The following is an 18,612-nucleotide window of genomic DNA, read 5'->3' as shown; positions in this document are numbered from 1 at the left end:
ACAAGAATCAACCAATGAATGCACGAATAAGTGGAACAACAACAAATTGATGTTTCGCCTTCTCTCCCTCCCTCTCTCTGTAAAATAATAAATTTTAAAAAATATTATAATTCTTATAATCAACCTAAAGAAATTCTTCACTTCTATAACCTTTTTTTTCCATGATAGGGTTTCTTTTTAACTCTAAATAAAATATGAAAACTCCCAATACACTTCTTCATCATTAAATAATCCATTTCCTTGGATTCTTTAGGTTATATTACTTGCTGTTCCTTTTTCCCCTTCTCTGTTGCGGCGATCACACTACGGGGGAAAGGCTGATCGGAGCAGGCTCAGCAGGCTGTGATTCCGATGATAGGCTCCTTTTTTTCTCGTTTATGAAACAGGTGTAATATGGAAAAATAGGCCTAGGGCTTTTTCTTCACTTCTTTTGTAAAGTATAATAAAATATTTATGCAAATATTTGTTGTGTACATTCATGTTTTCTCACACTTAACAGAGTAAAATAGTTCGTGTGCTGAACCTTTGGCAAAAAAATGGAGTATTTAAAATTGAAATTATCCAGCCTCTTTTGGACATGGCAGCAGGGAGCAGCAATGCCGCCCCAGGGCCCGACAGTGTCACTAACAATGAAGGTGAGGCCCGGCTGCCCGCGCGCTGGGGAGGGTGTGTCTTCACATTGGGGGAACTTTCTCATAAGAAGGAAACTTGGGTTTACGTCGGGGAAGGTACAGGGGTTTTAACCCCTTAATTATTTGCAGTGAAAATACTGCTCTTCCAGTACTTGATACAGTACAGACTCTAGTACCATAGTCTATGTTTCTTCTATATGTTAAACTGGACTGAGTGTTATTTTAGTAAAGAAGCTTAACGCAATGTAAAAAGGAAAATTTGTACATTAAAGTCTTCTTAGGCCTTAATGACCTCTCATTTTTTAGGGTCACCTCCACCTCCAGTTAAAGTCTCTTCTGAACCTCCTCTGGCCACTACAAACTCGGTACCAGCTGTCCCGCAGCTGCCCAGCTCCGACGCCTTTGCTGCTGTGGCCCAGCTGTTCCAGAGCACTCAGGGTCAACAGGTAAACCGCTCGCCCAGGGTCAAGTGCCTGCAGGTGGTGCTATTGTCAGCTCTTACTTTCTGTCCCTAATGATGAGCGTGTTTAAGGGAGGGAATAGTTCCACTGTTCAACTAGAAACGCCTCAACAGGGAAGCGGCGGCACGGGAACAAGGGGCCTGTGGGAGGTGAGGGCAAGGGGCGCAAGCGCCAGAGCCGCCCTGCCTGGCGCTGCTGCCTGCAGTTCTGACCTGCCTGCAGACTGCAAGTCACGTGGACTGGAGGTGGCTTTCACATTTCTAAAAAAATATGTATTTTACCTTGCTCACGATTGAGTGTGTGTTCTTTTTGACCATTTTTTTTTTACCATTGGGGTTGTCAGCATACGTTTTTAAGCAGCACATATTGTATCCCTGGTGATATTTATTCACAGCAGACTTAACCACTACTGAAATGTTGGTTCTTTTTTCTAGTTTACTTTGTGCCTATAGTATTCTGAGTCACTGTGAAGGGTTGTTTTGTTTTGTTTCTTTTTTTAGTAAAATATCTTTTGACATAATGATTTTACTTTGTGATGTGGTTCCCATTCTTTAAGCTTCAGCAGATCCTTCAGACTTTCCAGCAGCCTCCAAAACCACAGTCTCCCGCCCTTGACAATGCTGTGATGGCTCAAGTTCAGGCTCTCACGGCCCAGTTGAAGACAGCTCCCACGCCACCCGAGCAGAAGGCTACTGCGTTTGACAAGGTAATGCTGCCCCGCACTCACCTGCCCGGAGCCCGTGCCCCTCACTGGGGACAGGGGAGTCAGCCCGCTCCGGAGTCCCCAGGGCGCTCGTCCTGTTGTTCGTGGTTTCAGGGGTTCCCCCACAACATCAAAGCATTGATTAGTTTTTTCTAGTTATAAATTTAATGTATACTTTTTGCAAAATTTTCAGTAAAAGAAGAAATAAAGGAAAAAGAAACAGTATAAAGGAAAGTAAATGGGACCATCTATCATTAAACCCCATACTTGGAGATAACTACTGCAGTGTTTTGCCGTGCATTTTTTCAGAATTTATTTCCTGTGGGTATATGCCTTTCTTGTCTCATTTTTGTTGTTGTTGTTGTTGTTAAGGTTAATAGATTTAGATCTTCATTTATACTGAGTGCTTATTGGGCTTATTCCAGTACATGGACACATCACTGTTTAGCCATTCCCCTTTCGACAGGCGTGTAAGTTGCTTCCCGTGTTTTGCTATTAAAAAGCCTTAGTCACCACGTCCGTGTGTGGATTGGGGTTCTGGGTCCGCGTTGCTCTGCTGGCTCCCGGGTGTGTGGGGGCAGCGGCCGAGGACCCAGCCGTGCTGAGGAAGCTCGGCTCGTGGTGGCGGTGCCCACCCGGACGGCTCCACTCTTGTCTGCTTGTGTCTTTCTGGTCACTGGGTTTATGGCTGTATAAAACTTCACTGCAGTTTACAGGTGTCACTGCAAATAAAAGTTTGACAGTCCTAGAACTACATGATATCTTGAGATTTCTGGTTTCTTTGCAACATTCTAATTAGAAAATAGACTAACTTTAGATACATATTTCATATGAGATAAGTAGTGCTGGTGGCCCGCGTGCAGTGAACACAGGCCGTCAGTGTACCTGGGCGATCTGCGAATGAGCGCTGGCCGGGAGAGGCCAGGTGGAATCTCGCAGCGCACGAGGCACGTGTGCGCGAGATGGAAACGCAGATAGCCCGGAAAGCTCTGAAGTGCAGAGGGAAGTGTCTCTGCTTTGAACAGATTTGTGTTGTGTTTTCAGACCTATTTCCATGCACATGTGAACATAAATTCTTATATACTGTGGTTTTGTTGATTAGTTTTTTATTTTGTGTTCTGATTAGGAAACCTTCCCGCCTCTGTGTTTTTAATTTTGTATTTTCTTTTAGAAGTTTTATATTTCTGTTTTTTTGTTTGTCTCTTTAATTCTCCCGGGACCTACTTTAGAATATGGTTCAAGATAGTTAAATCTTTATTTCTTATTTTTTTAAAGATTTTTTTATTTCTTTTAGAGAGAGGGGAAGGGAGGGAGAAAGAAAGGGAGGGAAACATCCATGTGTGGTTGCCTCTCCCGCACCCCCCACTAGGGACCTGGCCTGCAGCCCAGGTCTGTTCGAACTGGCGACCCTCTGGTTCGCAGGCCAGCACTCAGCCCGCCCACTGAGCCACACCATCCGGGACAAATCTTCATATTTTCAGAAATGAGCATTTCTCCCTCACTGTTTTTGTCATACACTAAACTCTCATATTTTTCTATGCCTGTCTCTAGACACTGTTCTGTCCCACTAATATATTTATTTCTGCATTATAGCTTAAATACCTGCAACTTATATACCACATTTTATTTCCAGGTGTCATGTCCTTCCCCCCCATCCCCCAAATTTTCTTTGGCTGTTCTTGGGCATGTGTGTTAGTCAGGGTTCCCCAGAAAAACAGAGCCAATTTTATACACATGGAGAATGGGGTGGCAGAAAGGAGGAGAGAGGTGGCATTTGGTTGATCTTGTGGCATTGGCTCGCGCAGCTGTGGAGGCTGGCAGCTCTGAAATGGGCAGGGCAGGCTGGAGGCTGGGACTCGGGTGAGAGGAGAGGTTCCAGGCCAAGTTAGTTCTGAAAGGCATGGCTTCTGTGTTGCTGCCTTGAGAGTTCCTTCTTCGGGAGACCTGGGTTCTTGAACTTGAAACCTTCATCCGATTAGGTGGGATCCACACAAACTGTGGAAGGCACTTTTTTATTCAAAGTCTTCTAAATGTGAACGTTAATCACATTTTTAAAATATCTTCACAGTAACAGCTAGATTAATATTTGACCAAACAGCTGGGCACCATAACCTAGCCAACTGACACATACAATTAACCATCACAGCCAACTTTTCCAGATGAACTGGGGCATGTATTTTGCATGCATTTTGGAATTCAAGCATTTATAGGTTGATTTAGTAAGTGATGATCATTTTTTATACAGTGTCCATATATTACGTCTTTTCATGTCGTGTACATTTGTTTCATTTATTCTTAGCTATTTAGTCATTTTTCATGTTCAATATTTCATAACACTTCATTTGGTTAATGATGACATAAAGCAAAACTGTTGATTTTACTTTGTAAATGGTCATAGTATTAAATGCTTAATTTTCTAGTTGGTTCTCAGATTTTCTAGGTAGCTTCTCTTTTTTACTTCTCCTCTCCCACATCTGTACCGGTTTTCTTTGTTTCCCTCCCTCCCTCCCTCCCTTTCCATTTCTGTTGGTGGCTGGGACGTCCAGGACTGTGTTGAGTGGTAGCAGCACTGGTGGTATCCCTGTCTTGTTCATTTGGATTGTAATTCCTCTAGTATTTTACCTTAAGTGAGTTGGTCAATGTTTGTTTTTATATTAAGTTTAGAGAAAGAATTTTGTGCTTTTCCTGTTGCTAAAAAGGCCTATTTTAAGCTAGTCAAACAGGTTGACTGGGAACATTTTGTTTATTTCAGCTGATTCATAGATTTTCAGTTTCCTAAAAAGCAACAAAAAATGTTTTTAAGATAGAACTCAGTTTAATATTTTAATTGCTTCAGATCTTTTTCCAAAGCAATAGGTATAAATCTTAAAGCCTTAAAGAACATATTTATATGTGATGAAGGGCAGAATTCATAGGTTTTGTTTTTTGTAGACCCAAGTTTTAAGTTTGGCTTTATCCTGATATTGAGTTATTTAGCTATTCAGTGCATGCTACTGTGAAGGCATGATGGTAGCCCCTATTATTTTATTGCCGTGAGGGTTAATTAAGCCAGTGTGCGTCAAAAAGCAAGGTTCCTGGATCAGTTGGTTACAATAAGAACTTTTAATCACAGGGCCTGGAATTGCGAAGGGAAAAAAAGACGTGTTGTCCCTTCCTCATTTAGAAATTTGGTGTTCGGTAAAGCAGCAGAGCTGTCACAGGATTTAGAGATTTGAGGTTGGAGATCTGTGAGCAGAATGGACACAGCTTAAGAGAGAATATGTGCTGGGTGCCAGAGATGGGGGCTTTGAGGTTGAAAAGACTGGTGTCCACATCCTGATCCTACCATCACCTGCTGTACCGTCTGTGTGGTGCTTCTAAATGCCCAGCGGTTTAGTTTTCTTGTTTGTAAAGTGAAGAAACTACCCACTTGCCTGCTTCTTGCGATGATGAAGCATTGTAAGTGGTCTACCCAAACCCACTAGTGGGTGTGCATTGTGCTACTTTCCTTCCTTCCTTCATAAATGTAATCATAGTATAAATAGTTCTTCCAGACATGTGATCTTGTTAGGTGCCCTGGCTTTTTGTTTGTTTGTTTGTTTTTCTTTTTCTTTAATGAAAGTTTCTGGTAATCTGAGGTGAGCTTTGAAGTTTTTAGAAAGAAGCTAGTGCTCAGGTAGTGAGACTTCCATCCCCCTCTCTTATTTCTTTTCATATTAACACATTCTTGAGAGGCAGCAGTAGACGCTTTCTCATTCATTCATTCATTCATGCATTCATGCATTCATTTACTGAGGGGGAAGGGAGAGGGAGAAACATCCATGTATGGTTGCCTCTTGCATGTCCCTTACTGGGGACCTGGCCTGCAACCCAGGCCTGTGTCCTAGACTGGGCGTCGAACTGTTGACCCTTTGGTTCGCAGGCCACTGCCCAAGCCACTGAGCCCCACCAGCCAGGGTGCAATGGGCGTTTTCTGTGGGCATCTATAGTGATTGGATTGGATGATTTTGTTTTTGTACGTTTCATAGCCTCCTGAAAAATGCGCATCATTGTCATATGTACAAAGTTCCAAAAGTTTTTAATCTAGGAAAATGACTATTTCAGTAAATATCTATATTGCTAAATAAACAATAAGCACATAGTGGTCAGAAAGAAAACACTGCTTTTATAATTGGGGAAGAAAAGGAGAACAAAAAAATGTCTTTTTCCAATAACATTTGTGTACAAGTGGGTTGTCCATGAACCAAGGCCCTAGGGGCATGTGGGAAAATGAGATCGTACACGACTGCGCGGTAGGAGAAGAGATGGTGGAGACATCTGCTGTTTTTTCAAAGTTTTTGTGCGCTGAATACAATTGAAATTTTAAAATGGAACGCCAACATCCCTGTTGCAGAAACTACTTGATCGATTCGATTATGATGATGAGCCAGAGGCTGTGGAAGAATCAAAGAAAGAAGACGCTGCTGCCACTGCTGCCAGCACAGCCTCTGCTGCCCCCGCCCCCGCCACCGCCGCAGCCCCGCCTGCCGCCGCCATCCCCGCGGCCTCGCCGCCACAGGCGCCCTTGTAAGTCTCCATCCCTCGGGGTCTGTGGAGTGGGCAGGCTCCATAGGGCGTGGCGTACGGAGCAGTGAGTAGCAGGGTCGTTTTTCATACACAGTCCTTGTCTTTTTGAATAGTGATATTACGGGTGTTCTCCCAAATGGGGAGAGGATCCTAAAAGATTTACAAGACATTTATTAAAAAAATAGCTTTTAGAGTGGGAATAATACTGAACGTATTAGTTAATATATAGGCAAATAGATGATTCAGTAAAATGTTGATTAATGACTCCTAGACAACATTTCTTTTTTTCCATTTTTAAGTCACTTTAATTTTTTAATCCCATTTGACACACATTATTACATTAGTTTCAAGCTAGACAGCATTCCCTATGCTCCTATGTTCACATGCGTAAGAGCCCATGTGTTGTGAATGTGTGAACGGCTGACTCATGTGTTTCAGCGGGTTTCCCGGTGATGGCATGCAGCAGCCGGCGTACACCCAGCATCCGAACATGGACCCATTTCAGCCTCCGATGGTGGCGCTGCAGCAGGACCCGGTGCACCGTCAGGTACGGACGGGCGTGTTCTGCAGCCGAGCGTCTTCACCTTCCAGGGTCTCTGCTGGCGTGTGTGGGTTGCACCCCGCAGACTGTTGTTCAGCTGTGGGGCACAGGGCTGGTCGGAAGCTCTCTTTGCTTTAAGGAAAAACAAGGGTGCCAGGCTCGGCGTACTTATGCTTTGATGATGGGTGTCCTTGTTCAAGCAGCTTAGAGAGCGGTTAGGGCTCTGTCCTGGGGGACTGGCCTGTCTGGCTGCAGAGCTCTTTCCCGTAGGAGAGGCCTCTCCGGGACCGGGGGGGCGGGTGCTGAGAGGCGGTCTGTGCTCCCCCGAGGAGGGGCGCGGCCCCCCGGGGAGCTGCAGGGGCTCGTGGGGTGTATTTTAGTAACTATTTAAGTTTAGTCCCTAAACTTAACTGTGCATCTGCGGGTAATGGGGGCAGGGAGGGCATTTTGGAAAATACAACCCTGGGCCCTTTGGTGCTACAGTCTAGAGGGTCTTTTTTTTCTCATTGTGCAGCGGTTCTGTTGCACGGCTAGTCTTGAGAAATAATACCTGGTAGCCTTAGTTTAGAGAGGGTTCTGAGAAATCTGTTTAGACTACAGTTATTTGTTTATTCATATCATTTTCAGTCCATTTTAGACATTTGGCAATATGAAACTTGTGATTCTGATGATGTGTTGATGGACGAAGTTTGAAAAGTATTTTATAAGCCTGTTTAAAATAGGAAGAAAACCAATGGACTTATTTCAAAATGTTTAACGATTACTAAAAGTTTATAAATAATTTAGAAAGAATACTTCTTTTATGACATTATAATTATACTTTTAATTATATAGACATTGGAATGGCACGTACAGAAACATGTTAGGTTGTGGTTTACTGTCGTTACTATATGATGTCCTAAAAGTAGGCATGTTATTTGAAACTCTCCTTAGAGTAAATTTTTTTTAAATGATTTTATTTATTGTTTTTAGAGAGAGGGGAAGGCGGGGAGAGAGAAAGGGAGAGAGACATCAACCAGTCGCTTCTTGCACCCGCCTAGCCAGGGACCTGGCCCGCAGCCCCGGCTTGTGCCGTGACCAGGAATCGCCCGAGCACCTGCCGGGCAGTGCCCGAGCCACTGAGCGCCGGCAGTTAGGGCTGCAGTGGATTTTCCAAGGGACGAACCTCAAAGTCACTGCTTCTAGCCCCTTTCTCCCAAGAGGCAGACCTATGACTTTAAGTTCGGTCTGTCATAAGGTTCTCTCACATAAATGAAGTTACATCTTTAAACATACAAAACCCAAACCTTGTATGTTTGTAATTTTAAAATGAGTCATAGGATTTTTAACCTATATGCTTGAATATGTAACAATTCTTTGGATAATTATCATCTATGGAATTGTTAATCACTGTTGTACGCCATTGTAGTTTTTCCTTGATCAAAATTTATTGAAGGTATTTTAGTTAAGTAGGGGCTTTTTAAAAAAAAAAAAATTTTTGGTAACTATTCCTTAAAACCTACTCATACTGTCTTTAAAAACAAAGGTTCCACTTCCTCCTAATGGACAGATGCCAGGATTCGGTCTTCTTCCCACACCTGCGTTTCCGCCTATGGCTCAGCCTGGGGTCCCTCCCGCTGTCCCCGGGCAGCAGCCGTTCCAGACCCCGTTCCAGGCCCCCAGTGAGCCACTGGCGCAGAAGGCACATCAGGTAGGGCTTCCTTCTCCGTTGTCTGTTAGGTTGCATGGACTTGGGTAGGTTCCTGCCTATTTGCTTGTTACCCGCGGTTTTGAATGGGAAGACAGACTCTTACTTGAGCACTTCCTTGGGAAAGACCCCCTCTGTGCCCCTAGTTTTTCATCCAGAAAATGGACGTACTCACACTGCCAGGTATTTCCATAAGGTTCTTAAGGATTGAGATCCACAAAGTACAGAGTGCTTAACCAGCGCGTCGTCGTGGCTTATTAAAACAATATGCAACCCATACAAAGCACTCTCTGAGGGTAAGGTATTTATTCTAATCTTGTAAACCATGGAAAAAAATTTTTCCCACTGAAGGCCAGTGATTATTAAACTAGTAATTTGGACTCAAGTAACCAAAAGAGAACTGCTTCAGGACAAGAGATTTGTGATTTAACAGATTCTGTCCTCTTGCCTTCTTTATAATGTTCACTTTTCCTACATAGTGATGGCTGGTTCTTTGTTTATTTTTAAAGGAAATGAAAATAGAGCAGCCTTGTACTCAAGAGGTTAATAAGCGGCACATGTCGGACAACAGAAAGTCAAGATCTAGGTCAGCATCCAGGTAATTTATAGAAAATGTTTTTCCGATCCCGTATGTCTCAGGAGACATACAGAGTACAATCAAGTTGGATTGGTTTCAAGTTGGATGAATAAAGTAACACTTGGGGGGGGGGGTGTCTGTGTGTGTGTGTGTGTGTGTGTGTCTCTCTCTCTCTCTGTTTTTGCGGGGGGGGGGGGGGGGGGGAGGACAGAAGCACATTTAAAACGTTCCAGGCTCAGTCATCTTACCCATATTCGCTCCCTTTGAGCTGCTTTAATGCCTATGTACAGAGTACTTGGAATTGCCAGAATTATGTATTAATAATTCTTACAATAATCAGCACCACGATCCCTTCACAAGTGTACCAGCTGACAAGGTAGAAATAATCAGATTATGTTTTAATTGCTGCGGGAATGGAAACTGACTGGGAAGCGGGACAGCGGCAGCTCAGGATGGCAGCTGGCATCTCAGCCTGCAGCGCAGAGTGGGCGCAGCGCCGGGGTGTCGGGGCGCAAGGCCCTTTCCTGCGTGGGCAGCTGTTTTGATCACATTTAAAATATGATCTTTCCTTGCTACCGAATTCTCACACCGTCAAACAAATTACCTGCTTATTTTTCCTTTTTTTTCAAATTAATACATGCTTAACATTTAAAGAAATTTTTTTTTCTTCATGTGCTATCCATTTTCCGTCCTCATGAAAATATTAGGTCACCAAAAAGGAGGCGGTCTCGGTCTGGTTCTCGATCTCGGAGGTCTCGTCATCGACGTTCCAGATCCCGGTCCAGAGACAGGCGCCGGCACTCTCCGCGGTCTCGGTCCCAAGAAAGACGGGACCGGGAAAAGGAAAGAGAACGCCGACAGAAAGGCCTTCCCCCGATCAAATCAGAAACTGCAAGTGGTAAGTTCACTTGGTCTTCCGACTTCCTGCATTTTTTTTTCTTTTCTTGCTTTTTAGAGAGGGGTGGGGAGGGAGATACAGAGGGAGAGAAACATTCGTTGCCTCTCATTTGCCCCCTTCTGGGGACCTGGTCTGCAGCCCTGGCCTGTGCCCTGACTGGGAATAGAACCAACAACCTTCTAGTTCGCAGGGAGGCGCTCACTCCATTGAGCCACACCAGCCAGGGCTGCGTTATTTTTTTCACATCATGGGTTAAAAACGTTTTCTAACTATTAGCAAAATACTGCTTTGTCATGTCTCATTTGTTTAATGTGTGTCCCCGCAGAGGTGTCCAACCCACAGCCGCGCGGGCCACGTGCGGCCCAGGATGGCTGCGACAGCGGCCCAGCGTGCAGTCGTGAATTTGCTTAGGGACTTCTTTTTGCTCATCGGTTTTCATTAGTGTTTGTGATTTAACGTGTGTAGCCCAAGGCAGCTCTTCTTCCAGTGTCGCCCAGAGACACCAAAAGGTTGGACACCCCTGCTGGGAGTGAATGTGGGAGATACAAAGAGTAGCTGGTTCCCATGCACCGCAGAAAGGGCTCTTCTCCCCCTGTTCCCCCGGGCCCCTGAATAGCTGGTGCCCTCTACTTTTATAAAGGTTTATAATTTACAGATTGTGAAATACGTGTAATAGGGTGTGCTGTATGCCCTTAGCTATTACTGAAATTTTAATTAGTATGATTAGGGCGTATGTAAAACTTCTGACTCTGTAAGGCTTATGACCTAGGGCACAACCTAAGAGACACAGCATATGCACTCAGCAGGTGGACAGGGACGGCCGCAAAGAGTGACCAAAAAGCACCGAATTGGTTGGTGCTGAAGAGTTAGGTCCGAGGCGTCAATCTGTCCACAGAGTCCAGTTTTCCCAGCTCCGATGCACGTTTACTGTCCTGGTTTCAGCTCTGGAAGGGCCGCAGCAGTGTTTCAGGGGTCTCGAGTGTACGTGGGGTTTGCTGTGCAAACCTGAAGTGTCTTGGTGGAACTCACTCATTCTTCTGTCATGATTTCTTCACGTAAGAGCCAGTGCTGTTCATTATCAGACATGTGTACTTATGTGACAATTTTAATTTCAGTTTGTAGCACCACACTCTGGGTGGGACAGCTGGACAAAAGGACCACTCAACAGGACGTTGCCAGTCTCTTAGAAGAGTTTGGTCCAATTGAATCAATTAACGTGAGTGTTTATTAAATTATTCAGTGACAGTAGATAAATGCAAAAATCTTTATGTAATAAAGTTTAGGGGACTGTAGGTTCATTAATAATTGGCAGTTGAGACCAAACTTAAATTGCCCATTTACAAGTGATTTAATCCCAGGGAATTTGAACACTGGGTTGATTAAAGAGGTGGGTTGTTGGAACTGGTAACTTAGTATTATATCTTGTTGCTCTTTAATTTTGTTACCATATTTTATAATATTGGAATGTTTTGGAGCAGATGATTCCTCCCAGAGGTTGTGCCTATATTGTTATGGTTCATAGGCAAGATGCTTACCGCGCCCTGCAGAAACTGAGCCGTGGGAACTACAAAGTGAACCAGAAATCCATAAAGGTACGGTTGTAGCGCTTATGTTTTTAAAGCTGTAATTTTGGACATAGGCATTTCATATGCATTTTTTTTTTTAAAGAGGTTATCTGCTAAAAGTTAACAATTTTTAATGTTAGGTTCATGGTAGAATTTTTATTTTTTAATGTAGATAGAAGAGTTCATTAAGGTATTTAATTAATTGGTGCTTTATATATAATGTCATGTGAAACACTTTGTCATTTCAAAAAGTTTGGATTTAAAATGTGTCATCTCATATTAGAATTAACTATGAAAAATATTCCACAAAGATAGAGGAAAGGATACAGACCCGTGGGCGTTCTCCCCTGTGGGGCTGCGGTCAGTGCGCCCTTGCTGTCCTGACGCTCTGCTCTGCCCTTGGGCAGCGCAGCGTGCTGCCTGGTGCGGGCGTGCGGGCCCTGGGGAGCCTTTTTCTTTCCTCCAAGTTTTGTGCTGCCTTGGCAGGGGCGGGGGGGCGGCGGGTAAGGGGGTGACACCAGTCAAATATCCACTGCAGGACAGGCTGAGAGGAATGGGCAGCCGGTGTCCTGGTGCCAAGTGAGGCCCAGGAAGAGCGAGGCCAGACTGCTCCCTCGCTGCCTCAGTTTGGGGAGACAGTGTGAGACCGGCGGGGGACAGTGTACTCTCAAAGTGTGTGACTTCTCGGCCTCCCTTTCCTTTTCTGTTTTCATGCATGATGAAATAGATCGCCTGGGCCTTAAACAAAGGAATAAAGGCAGATTATAAGCAGTATTGGGATGTAGAGCTTGGCGTCACTTACGTTCCGTGGGACAGAGTCAAGCCTGAAGAACTGGAGAGCTTTTGTGAAGGAGGCATGTTGGACAGCGACACACTTAACCCAGGTGAGGAGAGCTTCCTGTCGTTCCGAGTCTGGGCCATTCTGGGGGGAGCCCACGCAGACGTGTGCTTGCTGATGTTAGGGAGTTCCTTTTGTGGTCTTCCCTTTCCTGCAACTGTATTAAAAGTGGAGAGATGCAGATCCAGACGAAATCATTGCTGATCGTGGGGGAAACAGATCGAATGAGTCAACCTGATCGTCACTGAGACTACCTTTTAGTCCAGTGCTTCATAGTAATTCCTTTGAAAACGTTTCAATGTTCAGAGAAGAGTGGAAAGGAAATGTGTAGGTCGAGGAGACCGGTTACTTGGGTCAGGAGCATTGGCAATGCCAGGGTGGCAGGGCGGGGTTGCCATGGGGGCGCACGGCACAGGCGGGTGCGGCCTGGGGACCCGCAGGGAGCCTGGTACAGGAGCAGCAGGCGGAGGCGCAGCCACGGGAGCAGGTGTGGCAACCGAGAAGGTCGAGGGGGTGCCCCAGAGGAGCTGCGCGGGCAGCCGGGGCCAGCGCGCTGGGCTGGCCTGGCTGCTCCACAGCCGCCTGCACGGGGCACGGCGCCCTCTCTCACACCAAGAGCTCTGTCTGTGGTCTGTGTGGGCAGACGGGGGCCAGAGCCTGCGCTGCGCCAGGCCTGCGGGGTTCGGGTCCAGGGAAGCATTGCGCACCCGCCCCCCCAACCCCGGGTCCTGCCCCCGCAACCCCGGGTCCTGCCCCGGTGATGAGAGCACAGGCCAGAGCCAGGCGTGTCTGTGGGGTGCATCTCCGCCACGGACCTTACTAGGCATGTGACCTCAGACACGTTGTCCTTGTTTTTCTCATTTATAACCCAGGAGTGATAGTAATAGAAACTACTTATAGTTACAAGAATTAATTTAATTAGTATATATAAGATGCTTAGAACTGCCTGGCACACAGTAAGCACTTTTTTTTTCTTTTTTGAATGCCTGCTAATTTAAATATTTATAAGATTAACGTAACATTTCCTTCATAACCAGACTGCTGGTTTCATATAATCTACATTTTAAAAATCATTTCTGGATTTAAAATTATAAGATGAACATGATAAGCTTGTATTGTTAAATTTGTTCAACTCTCATAGAGTGGAAGGGAATTCCCAAGAAGCATGAAAATGAAGTCGCTCAGAACGGAGGAGCAGAAAGCGCGCACACAGAACCAGTGTCGCCCACGCCCAACCCTTTGCCTGTGCCCGTCCCTCCTATGCCTGTGCCCGCACCCATAACAGTGCCTCCTCCGCAGGTAAGACCGCCTGGGGCATTATTTAAATTTCCGGGTGTCTGGGAGATACCTTGCTGAGTCTTCTTGTAGATGTCTGTCTGGATTCGTAGTCAAAGACATGAGTACCTGAGCATGCGTTACTGATTTGTTACTAGTTTGTTTGGCGTGTCTGACCTGTTGTTTATAAGCTCTTTGAACGATGTAAGTAAAACCAGAGTGCGCGCCCGTGCCTTAGGCCTGCCAGACCCCCTGAGCGCCTGCCGCGTGCTGCGGGGGCTGCGGGCGCACTGGTCAGAGCTCCTGCCGCTCTCCCTGCCCTGTTTTCTCTCCGCATCTCGATTCTTCGCGGACTCCTGTTCTGAGGGAGCTTGGATTTCTCTGCAGGCAGCTGTTCTAAGGGGAAGATAGTTTCTAAATCTTCAGTTTGGGTGGTGCCATTATGAATTCTTTTTTTCTTTTTTTTTTTTCTTCTTCTTTTTTTTTTTTTAAATAAATTGAGTGCCATTTAACGTTGAAGGTATATTCTTAGAGAGTCATTGCTATCCTGTTACTTCAGAAGACAGGCTCTGGCTTCTGGCAGAACAGGTCTGAATCCCGGCCCCGTTGTTCACGCAACTGTGAGACCGTGGGTGGGTCACCTGGCCTCCGGGCTTGGGGCTCCTCTGTGTAAATACGCAAACCCCGTTCCTGACTGGGCACTGGTGGTCTTCCTAGGTCCGAGCTGTTTTGAGGATTAAATGAGCTAATGTGTGTTAAATTCTCAGCAGATTTCCTGTTACATAATAAGCTGAATAATTTTTAAAAACCTTTTGGTTATAACTATAAATAGTTGAGCCATAGTTTATGTATGTTCTACATTTTTCTTGCCTCTCAGTACCTTTCTCAGTTCTTCACGTTGAACCTGACCAGATAAATCTGCACTAACACAAAAGTGCACATTTGCCCAGCCTCTTGCATGGCTCTGAGGTTTCCCAAATCTTCGCTCTATAGTCAGCCTTTGGCTATTCCCTTCAGTGTGGGTTTTAAGGAAGATTCAAGTACATCAGCATTCGTTTAAAGAAACCTGACTAATGTGTTAAAATTAACCATACTTTTTTTTTTAACAATAGCTAATATTTATTTGTTGAGTGTTTTTTAAGTGCCAGCCACTAGCATTTAACATGTATTAACTCTTTAATCTCCGTAGTTATGTGAGGTTAGCACTTTCCATTTTACAGATCAATAGACGGAGGTCTAGAGTGCACGCCGGCCAAAGGCCACAGAGCTAGTCAGGGAGTAGCTGGCGGTTTAACCCTGGGACCTGAGATCTTCGTCCCTGCGAGCTTTGTCGGGTAGCTTTTCTTAGCGTCCTGCTTCTCAGTCCTGCCTGATCTTGGGGCATTTTTTAGCATGTCATGTTCTATCAGATCACCAGCAGGCGCTGGTGAAATGCAGTGTCAATTTGTTGTCATAAAGGAGAGGGCAAAACGGTCATTTGGGGTAGGTACAGGTTACCAACTGTTTCCAAATCTATTCACATAATAACATCTAGAAATTTTTAGAGTTTTTTCCGGTAAGACTCGTTCCTGGCCCCTCCTGGTCCCTCCTGGCCAGGCGTGCGGGCTTGCGTGCAGCTCTGTGTCCCTTTCTCTCCAGGTCCCGCCACAGCAGCCCGGCCCCCCTGTGGTGGGCGCCCTGCAGCCGCCCGCCTTCACGCCGCCCCTGGGGATCCCCCCTCCGGGCTTCGGCCCCGGCGTCCCGCCGCCGCCGCCGCCGCCTCCGTTCCTGCGCCCGGGGTTCAACCCGATGCACTTGCCGCCAGGTACGCTGAGCTGCCGGAGATGGCGCTGTTTCTGAGCCTGAGGTCAAACGGTGCAGCATAAGCGACATTATTTTTCCTGCCGTAGGTTTTCTTCCTCCCGGACCCCCACCTCCTATAACTCCGCCGGTGTCCATCCCTCCTCCTCACACTCCGCCAATGAGCATCCCAAACTGTAAGCACGGCTTCCTTCGCGTCCAGCGCTCCCCCCACCCCCCGCCCGGAGTCGGGAGTCGGGAGAGCGCGCGGGCCCCCGGGGCCGGGAGTGTGGGAGAGCGGGCGGGCCCCAGGGCTGGGAGAGCAGCCTCTATGCAGCTTCACGTGTCACTGTGATTATGTCCCTTAGCTGCGATCGCTGGTATAAATGAAGACACTACAAAAGACTTATCTATTGGAAATCCCATTCCAACAGTGGTGTCTGGGGCAAGAGGAAATGCCGAGTCTGGGGACAGTGTGAAAATGTACGGCTCTGCTGTGCCGCCCGCCGCACCCACGAGCCTGCCCGCCCCTCCTGTAACCCAGCCTGTTTCGCTTCTGGGTAAGTGGATTCTTTTACCATTCGTTTCTTTTCCTCTGCCCAAGCTAAGTTTTGCTGGGTTTTTTTAACTGGTAATTTTGGGTCTTGATGTTTTCTCTCTGAGTCTTAATGTTTTCCTTTGAGGAAGATCTTCCTCTTAAATATGTGTTCTTGGTCTTGACCGAGAGTAGCCCTAGAGACAATCTCCATGAGGAACTATGTTTGCCTGGAATAAAGGTTGGGATTTGCATATCTCAATTTGCGTATCTTAATTTGGTATAGAAAAGTGATCTCTGTAAAGAGGGATTGGCACAGAGTCCAAGATTGACATAACTCAGGATGTCCTCGCTTTTTAAGAGAGAACATTTCTTTGAAAACATAGTTCCCTCCCTGCCCCACCCCCCGCCCCATCTGGGCCAGTTTTTATATATCTGGCCTTTGGTAGCATTCTCTGTGGGCTGGCAAAGAAAATGATCTTGGATACGTTGCAGTAAAGGGGCTTTGTTGCCTGAGTGACAGACCTCCAGTGTCCTGCTGCTGGAGGCTGGCTGTTGTCCTCCACCTGCAGTGTGACCGCACCGAGGAGGGACGTGCAGTTTAGCGGGCGCACCACTTAAAGCCCGAGTCCCCCTTCTTGCCTGAGTTATAAATGAATACATCATATCGTTGTTACACTCACTGTCTGTTCATTAATCAGTTGGTATCGCCCAGTCCAGTGAACACTTGAGTGTCCTCAAGGCCGTTGGCTCGCCCCTAGAGTTATGGCGCTGCGGCCCCATGAGTCCGCGGGTTTTCGGCGGGGCACGTGCGGGCACATCGCCTCAGGTGTTTCAGGAAGGAGCACATGGTCACCGGAGGTGCAGGGCTAGGGGGCGTTGGTGTGTGGTGCAGGCCTTGGACCTACCACCACTGCCTTTCAGGACAGTCGGAAGTTTTTACTTCTTACCCGTATTACGTTTATAATAAAAATTGATTTGTTTTTAAATGGCATGCTGTCTTCTGGCCTCTGCAAGACTGAGTTTAGGCTGATAATAAACTCAGCCTTTACTTCCCTTTGGCTGAGTACCGACTATTACACCGACTGAGTAATAGGAAAAGAAGGTTTGGGATTGAGATTTGTCACACATGGTGTAGCAGCAGCCATCGCAGTGACGCCAAGTGGCTGGTTTAACAAGGACGTTGCTTGAGAGGCCTGCGCCCCAGGAATCTTAGAGCAGAAGGACTGTTGGGCCGGCAGCCGGGGGCCCTGACACCTTTGGTTTCTCGGTGTTGGTATGTTTCATTTTGTCTTGTTTTCATATTTGTAATAAGGTGGTTTCACAAGACTCACAGAGTCTGAGTTGGAGAGACTTTCCTGATTAACCCCTTTCTTTCCCTCCACACCCCCGATTGTGAATGCTGTTTGAAATGGAACTTTCTCCTCTAGCATCCGTGGATGTTAGGCCCCCTGAGACCGTTTACAAAGTTGTGTGCATATGTGCATTTTTTCTGGATTCAATAAATTCACTGAATAAGTGAGAAGATTTCATTATCTGCAAGAGTATAATGTCCACCACTTTCAAACAACCTTAAAGAATAAATCGCCTGCCTTGTTTTAACATTCAGGGCTTGAAGATTCTGCCCTTTGGTTATCACTACTGAAATGTGCAATTTAAACTCTGTATACAATGTGTGAAACAAAGTAAGACACAGACCGAAAGTTGGTGAGCTGGAAAAATAAAGCTAGTAAGCTGAGCGCTGGTAGAAAAATGAATTCCTTAGCATTCACTGTTACTTGGCCTGCCTGTTCGCTGTCCGCCCGGCCCGCATCCCGCCTCGCTCCCTAGGGCCCCCGCCCCAGAAGGGAGCTCTGAGACGGGGGACGTTGGTCCCATGAGCGGGCAGCTGGCGGGCTGGCGGGCTCTTGGGGCCAGGCTGTTCACACCCCGCCTGTGACGGTCTTTATGACTTAAAACGCAGTGTAGAAATTGAAGGCTGTTCAAAATCTGGGAAGCTTAAAATTTGACATAATGTAACAACGAAAATAAGCAGTTTTAACTGAAATGCAGTTTCGGTCAGAGAAGGAAAGCCTTCCGTGTTCCTTCCCGTTAGAAACCTTGAAAAGAACGTCCCTTGAATTTTCACCTCGTAAAGAAATGGGACTTCCCTGTTTGTGCAAAGAAGGGAGAAAGTATCCAAGAGTTGACTGCGGTCCCATCGTGCTGATGGAGGGACGGGTCAGCAGCGCCCGCTGACAGGCCAGTGATCAGGCGGGGACATTGCTGCTCTTGACCGGGTCGTGGGGCCCTGACCTCGGGCGTGCTCACGCTTCCTTCCTTGATGGTGACAAGAAGCAGTGTGCCGTGCCGGGGCACTTTCCGCCTGGAGGTGCCGTGCGGTGCCGCGCTCCGTTTCTCCACCGAAAAGGGGGTGAACCCGCCCCGCATGCAGGCCCTTGGGACCAGGGCGGGGGCCGTGGGCGCCCTCAGGCCGCCCCGGGGAGAGTGCTGAGCTGGTGTGATCGGTTAAACTGTTAGTGTTTTGGCAGACAAAGGGAGCAGACTTTTTAGGGGGAAAAACTTTATCCTGACAT

At 46.5% G+C, this 18,612-nt stretch overlaps 1 protein-coding gene across 1 annotated transcript in view; it reads left to right on the top strand.

The window, feature by feature from the left end:
* Positions 1-18,612, top strand: part of SCAF4 (SR-related CTD associated factor 4) — a 58,422-nt gene that overhangs the window by 26,174 nt on the left and 13,636 nt on the right. Inside the window, exons 5-19 of the mRNA XM_054577791.1 lie at positions 500-635; positions 939-1,078; positions 1,650-1,799; positions 6,169-6,341; positions 6,780-6,888; positions 8,408-8,572; positions 9,079-9,167; positions 9,854-10,044; positions 11,160-11,260; positions 11,523-11,636; positions 12,337-12,493; positions 13,589-13,746; positions 15,361-15,526; positions 15,612-15,698; positions 15,870-16,061. Coding sequence (XP_054433766.1) covers positions 500-635; positions 939-1,078; positions 1,650-1,799; positions 6,169-6,341; positions 6,780-6,888; positions 8,408-8,572; positions 9,079-9,167; positions 9,854-10,044; positions 11,160-11,260; positions 11,523-11,636; positions 12,337-12,493; positions 13,589-13,746; positions 15,361-15,526; positions 15,612-15,698; positions 15,870-16,061 — 2,128 coding nt within the window. The remainder of the gene's footprint in view (positions 1-499; positions 636-938; positions 1,079-1,649; positions 1,800-6,168; positions 6,342-6,779; positions 6,889-8,407; positions 8,573-9,078; positions 9,168-9,853; positions 10,045-11,159; positions 11,261-11,522; positions 11,637-12,336; positions 12,494-13,588; positions 13,747-15,360; positions 15,527-15,611; positions 15,699-15,869; positions 16,062-18,612) is intronic.

The sequence above is a fragment of the Pteronotus mesoamericanus genome, unplaced genomic scaffold, assembly GCF_021234165.1.
Source record: "Pteronotus mesoamericanus isolate MK-2021 breed Mesoamerican mustached bat unplaced genomic scaffold, CSHL_Meso_final contig_116, whole genome shotgun sequence".
Lineage (NCBI taxonomy): Eukaryota > Metazoa > Chordata > Mammalia > Chiroptera > Mormoopidae > Pteronotus > Pteronotus mesoamericanus.
The sequence above is the reverse complement of the archived record's forward strand: the minus strand, read 5'-3'. Positions and strand labels throughout refer to the sequence as shown.